This window comes from Ochotona princeps, chromosome 19, assembly GCF_030435755.1.
Source record: "Ochotona princeps isolate mOchPri1 chromosome 19, mOchPri1.hap1, whole genome shotgun sequence".
In the NCBI taxonomy this organism is placed as follows: Eukaryota; Metazoa; Chordata; class Mammalia; order Lagomorpha; family Ochotonidae; genus Ochotona; species Ochotona princeps.
In genome coordinates this window covers 50,350,892-50,369,061 of record NC_080850.1, presented here as the reverse complement: position 1 = coordinate 50,369,061, position 18,170 = coordinate 50,350,892, and the positions used below count along the sequence as shown (strand labels likewise).

The 18,170-nt window shown below is 58.7% G+C and overlaps 1 protein-coding gene across 1 annotated transcript; it reads left to right on the top strand.

The window, feature by feature from the left end:
* Positions 1-9,123: 9,123 nt before the first annotated feature.
* NLRP3 (NLR family pyrin domain containing 3) lies at positions 9,124-18,026 on the top strand. Its single transcript, XM_004586345.2, has 9 exons — positions 9,124-9,773; positions 10,556-10,675; positions 10,744-12,499; positions 13,652-13,822; positions 14,007-14,177; positions 14,439-14,609; positions 16,352-16,522; positions 16,641-16,811; positions 17,074-18,026. The coding sequence occupies exons 1-9, from the start codon at positions 9,497-9,499 to the stop codon at positions 17,171-17,173; spliced, it is 3,108 nt and encodes a 1,035-aa protein (XP_004586402.2). The 5' UTR covers positions 9,124-9,496; the 3' UTR covers positions 17,174-18,026.
* The last annotated feature ends 144 nt before the right edge of the window (positions 18,027-18,170 follow it).

The window sequence follows — 18,170 nt, the reverse complement described above, 5'->3', positions numbered from 1 at the left end:
TCCTGCTCCGCTCTAGGACGGCGGAGGTCTCCGCGTCTCACTGGTTCCCTCCCGCCCCCGGCCGAGGTGTGCGCGGGGTGACACCCGACACCGACCGGCCGCTCCGCCCCCGGCCCCCTCCCTGCCGGGCCGGGGCCACCGAGCGCCGAGCGCGGGCGGGGGTCGCGCCGGGCCGGGGACATTGCCCGGGGCTCCTGGCCCACTCGTCAGGAGAGTGGGCCTGGGGCGCAGGCGGGGACCCCCGCGCTGCATCTCCGGGCTCTCAGGTGCGCGGATCCTGGAGAGGGCGAAGCGCGTTGGAAAGGAGGGGCAGGGAGGAACCGGTACTTCGACCCCCAGAGCTGGAGCAGGCATTTGGGTCTCTGCGAGCCACTCCGCCGGGCGGAATGTCGCCCATATTTCAGATGGTTCTCCGACTGTGGTCAGCCAGTCAGGCCCGAGGCTCTGGGGAGAAGGGGAGAAAGAGGAGCAAGTCTGGTGTAGCTGCAAGGGCAGGCTGCAGGGAGCCCTGGCTGCCCTCTTTCCCCCTCTGCCAGTGGCCTGGCCCTCTCCCCCCTCGTTCCGAGCATCAGCTGTTGTCAGATCCTGTGACAGGATGGGGCTCTCCACTCCAGCCTGCAGGGCATTCACTGGATTCCCGCTGGGCCCTGTGATGGCCCAGCTGGCAGGCTGGGCTTTGGGCTGGACCGGCTGGCGTGCCCACTCATCACCTCTGGTCTGGAGCAGGCCCAGGCTGATCGGAGCTAGTGTGGGCAGCTGTGCACCTTGTGGCTCCCAGGCCGACCAGATGCAGGGATCCGAGGCTGTAGGTAGCAGGCTGATTCCCTCTGCCCTTGGGTAGAGTGAGAGTTGGGGTGTGATGTCTACCTAGTGAGCTCCCATCTGCAAGAGTCTACAGGCGATTGATACCTAAGTCTGTGGATGGGCACAGCAGGGGGCACTGTCGTGCTGGTGTCCGAGCAGTTGAAGGCCTTGGAAGCCAAGGCGGAGGCCTCCTAGGAAGGGTCCTGCAGTCTGGCCTCAGACAGCACCCAGCTCGCCCTGACTGCTGGCCACAGGTGCCAGCTCCTGAAGCCATGGTCCTCTTCCTTCCCCGTCCCTCAGTAGTGGAGGAGGGAATGGAATGTAAGAGCAGGAACAGGAAGGGAAAGTGACCGGGCAGCTCAGGGGAGCCACGCTGAACTGTGGTCCATGTGAGAACCAGTGCTTTCCAGAAGGGCAGCCTCGCCCCTGGGGGGGTGTCGCCTCATCTGGGACCTCCCTCCCACAGGGGAAGGCTCAGCTTCCTGAGGCCTGCCAAGGAGGGTATCGGGAGCCATCCTCACATGTCGGGGCAGTAGCAGGTGGGTAACACACTCCAGTGTGGGTGCGTGGCAGTCAGGGTGGAGATGGTAGCATTCAAGTGCAGGAAAGGACACCCAGCAGACGCTGGTCCAGGGTGACTGCAGATGAAGGCACGCCTCTCTCTGGAATGTGACTGAGACTGGAAACATGACCCCAGGACTATCAAGGGGCTTTAGGGTCTTGAAATGGAAATGGGGCTGCTGGGGGAGGGGTGCAGGGTGGCACTGGTGACACACCCTCTTGTGCCTTCCCTGTGCAGGATAGGCCCCCCGCCGCACCGGCTCCAAGTCCAGCTCTCCTGGTCCGGCAGACATGAGGACACTGGAGAGCTGTGTAGCGCTGGAAGCTCCATGGTGATGAGTCAGCGTGGGGCCTGGCCCTATCACAGGTTCAACAAAGGCAGTGAACTGCAGGGCTGGGGGTGCCGGGTCCCGGACTGTCACAGACCTGGAGGCAAGGCATGGACAAGGCACCCAACACCCTTTGGGTCTGTCCTGAGTCTGGGTGGTCATGCGGGTGCAGCCAGCCCACTAGGGACAAGGTCCAGTGTGCTGAGACCACCAGACCTGTTTGAGTGCAGCAGAAGGGCCGGGACATGCCTGAGGAAGAGGAGGGTGTGCTATGCGACTCCCTGCGGGTCTTCAGGGATCCGGCTGAACAGCACTGAACACACGGGAGGTAGAACAAGGGTCCATGGAGAGCAGCTCAGTAGCCACGCAGCTGGGAACCGTGGGGACCCAAAGACAGGGTTAGGATGGTGCGGTCACTGGGTCTTGGGCAGGGAGGGCAAGAAGGGACCTTGAGGCAGAGGTGTGCCTTGTCACCCTGGTATATCAGGTCTCCTAGGCAGGCGTTGAGACCCACTCGTGTGGCTATGAAGACACCAGGAAGATGGGAATTTAAAAAATGCAGAAGGCAGATGTTGGACCTGTTGGTCATGGTGCCCTCATGCCAGGCTTGGATCCCTTCTCTAGCACAACTTCAGCTTCTTGTCTCTGGCGGGGCCTGGGAGGTTAGTGGAGCCCTGGCTACCCGAGAGGGAGCCCTGGAGGGAGTTTCTGGTTTCCACTCTGGGCCTTGGGGAAACGAACCAGTGCATGGGAGATAGATCTCTCTCTCCCTCTCAAATAAGTAAATTCGGGCGGCTCAGGAGTAGGGGTGCTGTGGCTACCAGGAGACCAGGCCCCTTGAGTGAGGTGGCTCCCAGTTTCCTGGGATCCCAGGGAAGGGACATTGGTCAGAGGTCTGGGGCTGTAGTGGCACAGTGTGGGCTGAGGAAGGGAGACTTGCTCCCCAAGGCACCACTGTCCTGGGATGCTGGGGCGATTCACGGTTGGCTTCCAAGTCTCACCAGTGTAAGGCAGGGCCTCAGACCAGAGACCTCAAGTGAGAGTGAGTGGTAACTGTGTGAGGAGCCCTCAGGGTTAAGGGTGACCACATGAGGAGCCCTCGGGGTAAGGGTGCCCGTGTGAGGAGACTAGGGGTAAGGGTGCCCGCGTGAGGAGCTCTCACTTGGGGGCCCTCCTGGTGCCTGGCCCTTGTTCTGTGTCTCCCTGGTGCGTTCTGGCACACCGGAAGATCGCAGCCTGGATAACCACCGGGCTTTCTCCATCGCGCGCAGCACGGAGGCCAGGCGTGAGAGGGGGCAGAAGGGGGTGGATTCCGAGAAACCACTTGGCTAGTGGGTCTGGTGCCCGCCACCCTCTCCTGCCTCCGTGGCCTTGGGCTCCGTTGAAAGAGCAGGGCTCGGGACTGAGAAGATGGGAGCCGTTGATCCCATAAGAGGTGCTCGCTTCCTCCCGCCCTGCGGGATCTTTGAACTGCATCAGCAGGCAGCCGGCGCCCCAGCAGCAATCCCTGCTACCCTCCCTTTTGACTTGGGAGGACTGACCTGAGTCAGCATAGGCCTCTCTCCTGGCGTTGGATCGAAGAGGTTCACAGCCCGGTCTAGGGGGTTCACCGTGAGAGGAGGAGGAGGGGAGACGCCCTGGGGCTGGTGGGACGCAGGGACTAAGGGTGGCGCTGAGCAATGAACGGGCGATCGGCCCCAGTGTGGGCCCCTGATGGGTCCACAGTGCCTGCCTTACTTTGAGCGGCCAGTTGGGCCGTGGGCGGCCGGTTTGGGGTGGGATTCTCTGATCCCAGGATGTTGGAGAGGGGGCTGCAGCAGTGAGTTCTGGAGAAGCTCCCGGCACTGCGAGGCCGTGTGTTCACCTGGGGACCACAGTGTCACGTCCCTGGAGTTAGGGAGCCAGGAGACCCAGAGAACCTGCAGCAAGAGCCACTGACCAGCAGTCTCCGGGAGGGGGCTGGAGCTGGGGAGACTTAGGACAGGTGGGCCCCACTGTGCTTCACTTTAGTGGGCCTGGCAATTTTTGCTTATGTTGCATACAGGAAGGAAATAACAGTCCATGTTTGCTTTTTTTTTTTTCTTTTTCGAATTAGTTATTATTTGAAAGGGAGATTTATGGAGAGAGAGCAGGAGACACAGAGATCTATCCACTGGTTCACTCCCCAAATGGCTGCAATGACCAGAGCAGGGCTAATTTGAAGCCGGAGCTTCCTCTGGGCCTCACACATGGATGCAGGGGGCCCAAGCACTTCGGCCATCTTCCACTGCTTTCTGATCCAGATCCCGGCTTACGACCTGGGACTGAAACTGGAGCCCAAATGGGATATTGGTCCTGCCAAGGAAAGAGGTCCCCACTGCTTCTCTGCTGCCCTCTGCTGGTGGTGGGCAAGAGTGACCGTCCAGCAGCCCTGCTCCCAGAGGAGCTACAGTGGGGGGCCTCACCTGCCCAGGTGTGCAGGATAGCAGCACTGGCTAGCCTGTCAGGGGAGACATGCCTGCATGTGGCCCAGCAGGAAGGGCCTCAGTAGGCCGGTGTGGACAAAAGATGCCTGCCCTGTCCACACAGGTCCCAACCCCAGAAATCAGTGTCAGAGGTGGGGACTTGGGCAACTGACTGGGGCTCATGTGTGGGATATGAGACCCCCTCCTTTCAGGGGGTGGGGGAGAGGAAAGCCAAAAATGCCATCCTCCCCCCAGGTGCCACCTCCCTGAGGCCAGAGCTGGGGGTCATGCAGCAAGGACTGGGATGAGCCTGGAGTGATGTCCCATCTGTGTCCTCCCTGGAGTCCCTCGTCCTTCACAGGGGGAGGGGCCTTCACCCCATGCTTCTCTTCTTCCTCTGTGGCCCCCAGGTGTTGCACCAGAGCCAGGCTGGCTGGGAGGTCAGAGCTCAGCCACCTGGCAGGTTGGAACGGTCATCTCCAGCACCCTCACTGCATGGGGCAGGAGACGAGCTGGTGACCGTCACACTCCAGGCAGCACTGTCCTCTGCAAACACTCTAACGTGTGCTGCTGGACACTGCCGACTAGCCTGTGACCCAGGTCCTAGGTACTACATTACCCATTGCAACGACTCCAGGCTTGGCTCCTAAGCTTACCCCGTAGTGCCAGCTCTGGCCATCCCTGAGGGAAGTTAAGTAGTACAGAGAAACTGGCCTCCAGTTGGTCAACACCATGCTCATTATGGTGGCAAGGTGTCTCCTGTTGGTCTGGGGGCACCACAGTCTACCAGAGCTGGGATTCCCCTGCCTGGAATTGCCCCGAGCAATCTCCCCCCAGATAACACTGGCCAGCAGGGTGTTCCTCATGGAGATGAGCCTGGAACCTGGTCAGGCCAGATGTACCACTCCCTCATGTCAATGAATTCCTTTTGTTAGAGGCACACTGGGCTTTATTAAAAGCCCAGAGGAGAGGCTGGGTCTGGCCACTGAATTATACAGAGGTTGGGCCTCAGTGCTGGGCAGCTCCTGCATTTAGTCAGTGAGTGTGATTCAGAGCAACACCCCAAACTGCCATGGAAGTCCTAAGCTGGGCCTGCTCACCCAGCGCACAGACAGTCAGTCACTGACATCATCGCGGTGGTAGGAGAAAGCCACTGCTTACTGCAAAGTGCAGAGCAAGGAGCCAGAGGGCTATTGCTTAATTCCTGGGCTCCCTGAAGCATTAGGGGTGAAGGTTCTTAGGACTGAAATTGGGGTTGAGAGCCCGTGTGCAGGTTCCTGGCTGGTTAGTGGAGCTCATGAGCTCCCTGTGACTGGTCACGATGCCGTGCTCTGTAGGGAATCCGCAGTGGCCAGGTGGGCTCCAGTGGGCTGGGGTGATGTGGCTGTGGCAGTTACCTCCCACCAGACCTGGACTCCCCTGCACAGGTCAGCCCAGCACAGCACTGCCAGCAAGGTGCTGGTCCACTGGAGAAGCAAATGGCCCCTTGAGTCTGGTGATTAGAACCGTGTACGGCCAGCTGGACCGCTCCCTTAGGTCCATGAACTCCTCTTGGCACAGAACAGGCGAGGACCCTTGAGCTCAGGGGACGGACAGGAGGCTGGGTCCTGCTTTTATGTCTTAGGGGCTCAGTTTCAGGAGGGCAGTCATTTCATGACTGCAAAGGGGGCACGATGGTGTATCTGGGGTCTCGGGACAGACAAGTACTCCTCACAACAGATTGGGTACTCCTCGAGACATACTTAGTACTACTTTGCTTAACCAAAGCCTGAGATTCTGTGAGGTTCCCAGGAGAGGCTGGAACTCTGGGGTGGGGATCCAGGGTGGCCTGCCCCACACCCTCATGCTCCTTCAGCTTGGAGCCAACCCACCACCTTCGAAGGAAAAACAGAGGAACTACAGGACTGTTGTGGGGAGGGTGATGAAACCTGTGAGCAGGCTAAGCCTTCCCCACCCCTGACACTGACTTCTGGGGTTGGGACCTGTGTGGACGGGGCTAGGCGTCTTTTGTCCACACCAGCCTACTGAGGCCTTTGCTCCTGACGTGTGTCCCCTACGCTGCTCTCCTGCACACCTGGGCAGGTGAGGCCGCCCTCTCCCTTCCCGCAAGGCCCTCTCTGGAGCAGGGCTGCTGGACGGTCACTCTTGCCCACCACCAGCAGAGGGCAGCAGAGGAGCAGTGGGGACACTCCAGGACAGAGGGGATGCTGGGGTTGCAGCCGGGAAAAGATGCTTTATTCCAGAGAAAAACCCAGGGAGCAGTGGCTGCAGGAGCAGGGGACAGCACTCCCTGAAAGGGAGGTGCAGGTTGTGTTTTTTGTGTAGAGAATCTTGTAGCATTCAAAGCAGAGGAAACATGGAAGAGTGGCCAGTGTGAGCTGTCTGCAGGGAGCCAAGCTCAGGGCTGTGGTTCAGCGACCTGGTGCTGTGTATAGAAGGATGCAGCTGGCTGATGCACAGCTCTGCCCTCACAGCTCTAACTCACAGCTCTGCCCTCACAGCTCTAACTCACAGCTCTGTCCTCAAGCTCCGACCCCATAGCTCTGACATCACAGCTCTGATCTCACCAGCACTCCTGTGGGAACTTTTGTGCCTCCTGCTCGTAGCTGCTATAGACCATGGGTCCTGGACCTTTCATTACAACAGGGAGGTGTAACATGTTGCTGGGGTGTTGGTGGGAGATGGAATCTACCTGACTGCAGACGTCAAGAACACAGCCAGGGTGAGGAGGGTTTCAGAGCAGGACTGCTGCGGCTAGGTCCCCAACCAGGGGCCTGCCCTCCCTGCTGAGTGGGCTCAGCCAGGATCGTGGCGGCCCCTCCCTGAGCTCAGTTCACCATGTGCCCACTGCTTCTGCCTCAACTTGGCTGGGATTCCCTCACCTGAGGCTTTCTCCCACTTTAGCATTTCCCTGGTTACCATACCCCATTACTTGCCCTGAGCTGCCTGCCTCCTGGGCATGGACCTTCCCAGGGCGACCCAGGCAGGACCTTGCTGGGGGAGGTGGGCGTGCAGTCCTGGGTCTGAGGGCAGGTGCCGGCTTCCTTTCTCTTTGCTCTTTCACCCAGTTGCTACTCTCATTTGAAAATTGTTCTGGAATTTTCACTTGCAATTATTTTAGTTTTATTGGAAAGGGCGGGAGGGACAAAGATCTTGCGTCCACTGCCTCATTCTACCTTGCCCGCACCTGCCGGGAGCCATGAGTGGCAGGGGACCCAGCACTGAGTCATCCTGTGCTGTTTCCCAGACATGTCGGTAGGATGTTGATTGGATGTTTCAAAAATCCAGAGAAGCAGAAATCTTAGGAATTTTTGGTTGTAGACATCTTGGGCACAGCAGCTCTGCCTGCAGAGCCAGTCAGAATCCCCATCCCTGGAGACCGCACCTGCCCCAGCTCCCAAGATCTGTCTGGGTGGTTTGGGACGCATTCCTGGCTTCCGCCTGCCACCTGGCCAAGCCCCTGCTACTGTGGACAAGTTGATATCCACATTTAGTGGTCTCTGTGTCTCTCTCTGTCAAACAAACAAACAAAACAGAGACAACAATAACAAAAATAAAACTAAGGGCCCACCATGATTACTCAGCGGCTAAATCTAAATCCTCTCCTTGCAAACACCGGGATCCCATATGGGAGCCAGTTTGTGTCCCAGCTGCTCCACTTCCCATCCAGCTCCCTAATTGTGGTCTGGGAAAGCAGTGGAGGACGGCCCAAGTCCTTGGGACCCTGAAGCCACATGGGAGACCCAGAAGAAGTTCCTGGTGCCTGGTTTTGGATTGACTGGTTTTGGTTCACTTGAGGGAGTGAACCATCAGACAGAAGATATTTCTCTCGCATCCCCTCTAAGTAAATCTGCCTTTCCAGGGGTCTGACATGGTAGCCTAGTGGCTAAAGTTCTCATCACACATGTGCCAGGATACCATACGGGCTCTGATTTATGTCCTGGCTCCTCCTTCCCATCCAGCTCCCTCCTGGTGGCCTGGGAAAGCAGTTGAGAATGTCCCAAGGCCTTGGGACGCTGTACCTCTGTGGGAGACCTGGAAGAAGCCCCGGGAGCAGCTCTGGCCACGTGGTGGCCACTTGGTGAGTGTGTTAGTGGATGGAAAATCTTTCTGTCTCTCCTTCTCTCTCTAAATCTGCTCTTTCAAGAAAAATAAATGTTTAAAAAGATCTTTCCAATAAAAATAATAAAATTTAAAAATAACTATTAATTAATTAAAACTCAGATAAAAGCTGACATGTGATGGACAAGCCTGTGCCTGCCTCTAAGACCCTCAGCCCTGCCCCTGGTCAGCCTCAGGATGCCAAGGTCCTGGAGAGACTGGGCAGGCTCTGGCCCCCGGGGAGAGGTAGCCTGATGGACAGGGCCCAACTCAGTGCCCCCTCTGCCCAGGCTTGACGGGAACCTCTGGCCTCTGGTCTTTGTGTATGACACAAGCTTGCTCACCGCAGCCGAGGCCACTTCCTTCCTGCCCTGCCCAGGGCTGTAACTTTGTGAAGTCATTTCCCCACAGATTGAGCTCCAGGCTGGTGTAGGTGAGTCCTGCTCCTGGGGCCAGGTGGGCACAGGGATGTGGGGGGAGGGAGAGGGTGTAAATACAGCCCACTGCCTCCTGGTCAGTGGCTCAGGGCAGGGATGCATGTGGGAGCCCAGGGTGCTGGGTCGGGCAGCACTACGGGACCAAGCGCTCTGCAGGGGTGTGGAGCTGGGAGGGTGCACACAGGGATGCATGTGGGCAGGGCCTGAAGCTGGGGACAGAGTGGAGGCGAGGAGTGGGTGTGTGAGGTGGCCTAGGTAGGACCACGCAGCTGAGAGCCCTTCCTGGCAACATGGTCTGTGGTGTCAGCTGCAGGCTGTGCTGTGTCCATTGTAGAAAGATGGAGAACAGCCCAAGGCTGACCTCAGGTCCCCCACGCAGACTCCAGGATGCTGGACAGCCTGAGTTGGCAGGTGATCTCCAGCTGCAATGGGGCACAGGTGCTCATGGGATAACACTCATGTGCAGAGGGGATGTGTGAGGGATGTCGGCAGCCCCTTGTCCGTCATTCAGGTGACTGTGTGCAACTTCCCTTCACTTAGCAGGACTCGGGCTCCTCTTCTGCTTGTCTGTCTAGAGACTGGAGGTTGAGGGGACCGGGAGGCCTCGTCTGGGCCCCAGCCCAGGAACTGGAAGCACTTCTTGTCTTCCAGGATTGAAGATGGCCACTCGTCCTGGCCAGACCACTCTCTTGCCTCTGAGCTTCCCGAGTTTGTGACAGTTCAGTTCTGGAGCAGACTACAGCCATCTCCGCCGCGTGCGGTCCCTGACCCCTGTGTCCCTGTGTGCTGCTAAGCTCGGGACCCTGGCAGGGCTGCGGACATGGCCGGCGCCCGCTGCAAGTTGGCCCAGTACCTGGAGGAACTGGAGGAGCTGGACCTCAAGAAGTTCAAGATGCACCTGGAAGACTACCCCCCCGGCCAGGGCTGTGTCCCCCTCCCCAAGGGCCAGGTGGCTAGGGCTGACCCCATGGATCTCGCCACCCTCATGACCAAGGTCAATGGGGAGGAGAGGGCCTGGGCCATGGCCCTGTGGATCTTCATGGCCATCAACAGGAGAGACCTTTACGAGAAGGCCAAAAGGGATGAACCGGCGTGGTGTGAGTGGGCAGGCGGCTTTTAACACACAGACGTCAGTCGTTGTGCAGGGAGAGTTGTGAGGGGAACAGGTGGGCGGAGGAGAGGACATTTCGGGTGACACGAACACCCTGGGTGGCACTGGAACCCCTTGGTCCTGCAAGACCGAAGCTTGTGGGAGGGTAGGAGAGGGAGGGAGAGAAAGGGAGGGGGGTGCCTGCTGAGCTGAGAGTTCGAAACAGAGGCATAGTGACAAGATGGCTGCCCCCTTGCCTCTTACTCCTTGTGGGATGGGCTGGCCAGCATGGTGTCTTCCCCACTCATCCCCTGGGCCTGGACTTTCCAGTGGTGCATGCTGGGAGTGTGGGTGGGTCAGATTGACTGGTGACAGAACAAGCTGACCAGGGCAGGTTCCTCAGATCTGCTTCCCTGTGATCAGGGAGCCAGGTCAGGAGTGAAGCTGGGACTGTAGCCAGGTGCTCCGACATGGAGTGTGGGGGTCCCTGACTGTGGCTCACTGCTGAGCCATGCACTTGCCTTGGTGAGTGGGCACTTAAAGCTTTCCAGGTGAGTAAAAAAAATATATATATATAGAAAATAGTCATGGCCTACCGCAGGTCTGCTGATTGATTTCTGGGCCTGGAGGAGACAGTGGGACACAATGGCACTGCCTGGCCGTGTACCTGCCCTTCTCCACTCTGAGTCATGTGCTCATTTGGGGTGTCTGGACAGGGACTGGTGATGGCTGCCCAGTGTCTTCCCCTGGGGTAGGAGCTCCGTTTGTGACCTGTTGCCTTGTTAGCAGGTTCAAATCCTGCAGCTGCTTCTAACCCCATTGTGATATGCCAAGGGGAGCTCACAGAGGAGTCGTCGATGGGGGTGCTGGGGTACCTCACCAGGATCTCCTTCTGCCATCGGAAGAAAGGTAAGCAGCATGGTGGGGCGCCGCCTGGTGCGGGGCTATGCCTGTAGTCATGGGTGTGTGTGTCCTAGATTACTGCAGGAAGTACCGCAGGCACGTGCTCAGCCGGTTCCAGTGCATTGAGGACAGGAACGCCCGGCTGGGTGAGAGCGTCAACCTCAACAGGCGCTACACCCGGCTTCGCCTGGCCAAGGAGCACCCGAGCCGGCAGGAGCGGGAGCAGCAGCTAGTGGCCATTGGCCAGACACCGGTGCGGGACAGCCCAGCTAGCCCTGTGCGTCTGGAGATGCTCTTCGAGGCGGATGAAGAGTGCCCGGGACCCGTGCGCACAGTGGTGCTGCAGGGGACAGCGGGGATTGGCAAGACCATCCTGGCCCGCAAGATCATGCTGGACTGGGCCTCAGGACAGCTCTTCCAGAGCAGCTTCGACTTCCTGTTCTACATCCACTGCCGGGAGCTGAGCCTGGGCACTCACCGGAGCCTGGGCGAGCTGATTGCAGGCTGCTGCCCCGACCCCAGTCCGCCCGTGGGGCAAATGCTGCAGCGGCCAGCCCGTGTGCTGTTCCTCATGGATGGCTTTGATGAGCTGCAGGGCGCCTTCGATGAGTGCCCTGGGGCGTCCTGCTGTGACTGGCGGGCATCTGTGCGTGGGGACATCCTGCTGGGCAGCCTCATCCGGAAGCAGCTGCTGCCCGAGGCCTCGCTGCTCATCACCACCCGGCCCGTGGCCCTGGAGAAGCTGCAGCACCTCCTGGAGCGGCCACGGCATGTGGCCGTGCTGGGCTTCTCGGAGGCGCAGCGCAGGGAATACTTTTTCAAGTTCTTTCCCGAGGAGGCGCAGGCGCGGGAGGCCTTCCGCCTGCTACAGGAGAACGAGGTGCTGCTCAGCATGTGCTGCATCCCCCTGGTGTGCTGGATCGTGTGCACAGGGCTGCGCCAGCAGATGGGAGCCAGGACCACGACCTGCAAGACCACCACCGCTGTGTACACCTGCTTCCTGTCCAGCCTGCTGCAGGCCCGGGGTGGTGGCCGGGAGCCGGGCCTCCCCAGCCACCTGCGGGGGCTCTGCTCCCTGGCGGCCGACGGCATTTGGAACCAGAAGATTCTGTTCGAGGAGTGGGACCTGCGGCGGCATGGCCTGCGAGAGGCAGAGGTGTCAGCCTTCTTGAGCATGAGCTTGTTTCAGAAGGAGGTGGACTGTGAGGCCTTCTACAGCTTCGTGCACTTGACCTTCCAGGAGTTCTTCGCTGCCATGTACTACATGCTAGAGGAGGAGGAGGGGGCAGGGACTGCCTCTCCGGGGAGGGGCGGCTCCGAGCTCCCACCCCGGGACGTGAGGGTCCTGCTGGAGAACTATGGCAGGTTTGAGAAGGGGTACCTGATTTTCGTCGTGCGGTTCCTCTTCGGGCTGGTGAACCAGGACAGGGCTGCATACCTGGAGAAGAAGCTGGGCTGCAGCGTGTCCCGGCAGGTGCGGCCGGAGCTGCTGCGCTGGATCGAGGCGAAGGCAGAGGCCAAGAAGCTGCAGGTGCAGCCGAGCCAGCTGGAGCTGTTCTATTGCCTGTACGAGACGCAGGAGGATACATTCCTGAGGGCAGCCATGGGCCACTTCCCCAGGATCGAGCTCAGCCTGTCCACCCGCATGGACCACGTGGTTGCCTCGTTCTGCATCCAGAACTGCCACAGTGTAGAATCTCTCTCGCTGGGACTTCTGCACAGCTCATCCAAGGAGGAAGGGGAGGAAGAGGAGGAGGAGGAGGAGGAGGGCTGGCTCGCTGCCGAGGGCCGGCACATGTGCCTGCGCCCTCCTGCAGCCTGCCCATCGAGGTAAGGGAGCAGGCTGCAGGCCTGGGTAGATCAGGCACCTGCCCCTGCTCCTCACTCTTGGCACTTGCCTCTGCTTTTCTAAGTTATTTTGAGAGGCAGAGAGACAGCTGCCACTCTCTGGCTCACTCCCTGCATGCCTGCAGTGCCTGAAGTTGCGCTGGCACTGGGGCCAGGAGCTGGGACACAGCCGAGGCCTCCTGGCAGGTGGCAGAGATCCAAGCACCCAAGCCTACAGCTGCTGCTTCCTGGTCTGCATGTGGGAGGCTGGAGTCAGGGATGAGTGAGGCTCGAGCCCAGACACTGGGATGCAGGATGCGAACACCTAACAGTTTCTTTGTGTATTTTCATTGAGAGAGAGAGAGAGAGAGAGAGAGAGAGAGAGAGATCCTCTATCTGCTGGTTTTTCCCCCAAATGGCTGCAAAGGTTGAAGTAGAGCTGACTAAAAGCCAGGAGCCAGGAGCCTCTTCCAGGTCTCCCATGCAGGTGCAGGGTCCCAAGCACTTGGGCCGTCCTCCATTGCTTTCCCAGACCATAAGCAGGGGTCTGGGTGGGAAGTAGGGTGCCCATCTAGGATGCTGGTGCTGCTGGCAGAGGATTAGCTAGCTACAGTACCAGACCAGTGCCTTTTTCTGTGTTTTTTTTTTTTTTTTAAAGATTTATTTTATTTTAATTACAAAGTCAGATATACTGAGAGGAGGAGAGACAGAGAGGAAGTGGAGCTGCCGGGACTAGAACCAGCAGCCATATGGGATCAAGGCAAGGACCTTAGCCACTAGGCCACGCTGCCGAGCCCCTTTTTCTGTTTTTTGAAGTGGTGTCTAGAAGCTTTGTAGGAGTGGTGGCTGACCCTCTGTGTGCCCTCGGGCATGATCCTCTCCCCTGCACAGGAGTCAGCATGGGAGACAACAGAACAGGACAACTTGGTGGGACATGGACCCCCGTCTCTGGTCCCTGAGATGGGAGACCCTGTCAGGCTGCTTGGCAATACCAAAGGCTGTCAGGTTCCTGGCCCAGCGCAGCAGCTCCTGGAGGTGCTGCGTGCCTAGGCCCCTAGTGTGTGGCCCCTGCCTTCTCCCCAGGAGCCTCCCAGGCCACCAGGCCAGTTCTCCGTGTGACCTGACTTCCCGCGCCCTGCCTGCTTTCTTCCCCAGGTCAGTGAGCTGCTACCCCACATCAGGCCTCTGCCGGAGTCTCTTCTCGGTTCTTGGCTCCAACCCGAGCCTGGTGGAGCTGGACCTGAGTGACAACAGCCTGGGGGACCCCGGAATGAGGGTGCTGTGTGAGGCGCTCCAGCACCCCAGCTGTGGCATTCGCAGACTCTGGTGAGCCGTGTGTGTGCTGTGCTCAGGGAGGGGAATGGGATAGGCTCCCAGGGACGGGGTCCCAGCCTGGGAGCTCCCAGTGTGGTGACACCTGTGAGAATGCGGCACCTGGGCCTTGGCTGCCGGAGAAGGCATCCCTCCACACACCCAGGGCTGATGCCACTGCCTTGTGCCGGGTGGCCAGGCTGGGCCGCTGTGGCCTCTCCCACCAGTGCTGCTTCGACCTCTCTCTGGTGCTGAGCGGCAGCCAGAAGTTGGCAGAGCTGGACCTGAGCGACAACACCCTGGGCGACTTTGGGGTCAGATTGCTGTGCGTGGGGCTCAGACATCTGTCCTGCCAGCTGCAGAAACTCTGGTGAGTTGGCACCCCAGCCTTGCTGCCCATCCCCTGCCTGGTGGAGCCTCGCCCGCCTCACATTGTGTGGTGTGTTCCACTGTAGTGGGGACCATGGCAGAGGGCTGAGATGAACTCAGGAGACTTGCCTGTCATCACAGCTTCCTGTTGGACACAGGCCTGGGGCGCTGCCCCCCAGGTGTGGCCTGGAATGTAGAATAGCAGGCCCCAGGGGCAGCGGTTGGGGGACAAGGCCCTGACTCTCAGCTGTCTTTCTGGAAGGCTGGTCAGCTGCTGCCTCACGTCCACCTGCTGTCCAGATCTTGCCTCTGTCCTTGACACCAACCACTCCCTGACTGGGCTGTACTTGGGGGAAAACGCCCTGGGAGACGATGGGGTCAGCCTCCTGTGCGAAAAGCTCAAGCATCCACAGTGCAGCCTGCGCAAACTAGGGTGAGTCCTTGCCGTGGTCGTGGGCCACTGCCTCTTCTGTGGCCGTCAGCTCAGGGACTCAGTCCCCTGGAGGCACTGCCGTGGGCCTGAGGGAGCTAGGACCTTGGTGCTGAGCCTGGCTCCTGCTCCTAGGGTCCCCTGTCTGCCCCCACTTCCTCCATGAGCACCTCCCTGCTCTGGCTCAGGTCACATCAGGCCCTGCTGTGGAGTCCAGCTTCCTGTTATGGGCCGGCACTGACTTGTGGTCCAGGGTTTCACTGCCGCTTCTCTGATTCCGTGGAAATGACTGACACTTCCTGGGCTATTTCATGCCTTCCCCACCCATCAACACCACAGGCACAGGGTCACACACAGCCAGTGTAGACACCAACATCACAGACACAAGGGTCACACAGCCAGTGTAGACACCAACATCACAGACACAAGGGTCACACACAGCCGGTGTAGACACCAACACCACAGGCACAGGGTCACACATAGCCAGTGTAGACACCAACACCACAGGCACAGGGTCACACATAGCCAGTGTAGACACCAACATCACAGACACAAGGGTCACACAGCCAGTGTAGACACCAACAACACAGACACGAGGGTCACACACAGGCGATGTAGACACCAATACTACAGACATGAGAGTGGGCACATATGCCCAGTCTCAAGGCCTCAGTAACATAGACATGTAAAGAAGTGGAAGTTTCTTTCAGCCACCCTGATAACCATCCCATCACCCATCATCCATGCATGCATGCGTGCATCCATACACTCATATCCCCATCCATACACCCATCTGCACCTCCATCCACCATCCTTGCTTCCATCCATCCATGTATCTATCTACCCACCCATCCATTTACTCATCTTTTCATTTATCTATACAGCCATCCATGCATTTACCCACCCACCCATCTACCTATCCATCAGACATTCACCCATCTGTCCATCCATCCACCCCCCCCCACATCTGCTCATGCACTGCTCTGTCCACCCTTTCCCTCACTCATCTTAATAATCTCTGTGGGTTAGTTTCCTGGCCACGATAACAAAGTAACACAAACACAGAGGGGCTCAGTAACGGCAGTTTATTGGCTGTCAGTTCTGGCAACTGAAGTCTGACATGAAAGGGCTGTAGTGTTGGTTCTTTCGAGGGCTGTGGAAAGAATCTGTCCACACTTCCCTTCCAGCTTGTGGTGGTTTTCAGGCAGGTTTGGCATTGTATGGCTTACAGGGTGGAGGAGAGGGACAAGACAGGAGCCTGGGTCTCCTCTCCCACACACCTGCTCTCGGACCAAGAGAAAAGCCGGAGATGTCACAAGGCCCCGCCCTCTCATGTGAGGGTGAGGGTGAGGGTTAGGCACCGTACGGCAGGTGAGCACAGGTGTTTGGAGAGCAGCTTGCAGCTTTTCTGTGGGAAGTAATACCAGAGAGAGGCCATTGCTGTATGTGTGTGTGTGCGTGTGTATGTGTGTGCACATGTGCCTGTGCACAAACATGTGTGTACGTGTGTATGTGTGTACACATGTGTGTATAATCTGCATGGGAAGGAGGGGGTGGAAGGGGAGTGTGACCTGGCCGCTTTTACTCTTTCTGTTGCCGGGTTCCAGACAAGGGTCTGCTGAGTCCTCATCTGTGTTTTCTGCGGTTCTGGATCTCCTGAGCAGGGTCGCCGGACTCCCCGCTGGGCAGCTGCACACTGCCCCTGAGGGACTGGGCACTGAGGGCACCCCTTCGTCCTCCCTTAGGCTGGTGAGCTCTGGCCTCACCTCGGTGTGCTGTGCAGCCATTTCTGCAGCTCTTGGCAGCAGCAAGAGCCTCACGCACCTTTATCTGCGGGGCAATGCTCTGGGGGACAATGGACTGAAGCTGCTGTGCCAGGGCCTCCTTCACCCCAGCTGCAGGTTGCAGATGTTGGAGTGAGTTCCTGGGCGGCCTGAGGGGAGGTGGGGTGATGGCTGGGGAAGCCCCTGGAGGGGTCTGTGTCTGGAACTGGCAGGGCCGGGGCTGCTGGTCTAATCTCCCCACGCCTGGCAGGCTGGACAGCTGCGGCCTCTCCTCGCATTGCTGCTGGGATCTCTGCCGGCTTCTGACCTCCAGTCGCTGCCTGCAGAAGCTGAGCCTGGGCAGCAACGACCTGGGAGACCTGGGGATGGTGATGCTGTGCGAGGTCCTCCGCCAGCCAGGCTGCCCCCTGCAGCGGCTGCAGTGAGTATGAGCAGAGGGGAGGCCGACCCCCAAGGGAACTCATGGAGCTGGAGAATCCGCAGTTCAGGCTCCAAGGGAATCCAGGGGTTACAGAATGTTCTCGGGGGAGGTGCCCCAGCATGCCTGAGAGAGGTCACCGGGGTGTGACCGAGGAGGCAGGGGCCACGCACACACCAAGTGCTTAGAGCAGTCGTGAACAGTGGCTGCTAGGGCCTGCGGGTGTCCATGGGATGCCATGCCGAAGTGTGCGTGTGCTCTGCAGGCTGCGTGAGATGTACTTCAACCCGGAGACGACGCGTGCTCTGGAGGCGCTGAGAGAAGAAAAGCCGGCCCTGACGCTAGTCTTTGAGCCCGCCTGGTAGGCGCGGACCCGGGCCCCTGCAGCCAGCGCTCTGAGGCCCGTGCCCGGGTACGCCCAGGCACCACCCAAAGCCGGAGCTTTCCGGCTTTTGTGGTGTAGCTGGAGAGCAAGACCTATGGTGTTGCCTTCTTGCGGGGAACTAGCACACCCCCTGTGTCCATGGCAGAGACCCCTGCCCGGCTGCTCCTTGCCAGCCCCTGTGGTGAGACTGACCGCACGTGCCTCCTGACTGCAGGCTTCCGGTTGGCTGTGAATCCACCGGGCACAAAGTAGTGGGGCTGCAGGCTGCCTTGCACCCTGTAGCTGCTACTGATTTATTGCCAATGTTGTGTAATATATTTCCTGGGCCTGGTGCAATAGTGGAGCGGCTAAAGTCCTCGCCTTGAACGCGTCGGGATCCCATATGGGCGCTGGTTCTAATCTCGGCAGCCCTGCTTCCCATCCAGCTCCTTGCCCGTGACCTGGGAAAGCAGCCGAGGACGGCCCAAAGCTTTGGGCCCCTGCATCCGCGTGGGAGACCTAGAAGAAGCTCCTGGCTCCCGGCTTCGGATTGGCTCAGCTCCCAGTCGTTGTGGCTGCTTGGGGAGTGAACCATGGGATGAAAGATCTTCCTCTCCGTCTCTCTTCCTCTCTGTATATCTGCCTTTCCAATAAAAATAAATAAATCTTAAAAAAAAAATAGATACATTTCCTGATGAGGATTCCTGCCCATGGGAGCTGGCTGACAATTTGGATACAGCACAATACTTAAACATACATGTTATGTGTGTACTTATTGTGTTAAATTGTTTCCTTAATGTTCAAAAAAGAGTATCTTGAAATATAAAATACTTAAATTCATAAAGATGGGTTAGATTGCTTTATGAATGTATACATCTTCCTGTGGGTGTGGGCGTTGGGGGGCGTGGGCCAAGCCATTGCCTGGGACTGCAGTGCCCAGGAACTAGTCTGCTCCATGTCCTGTCTAGCTTCGTGCTGATGTACCTGCAAGGGCAGCC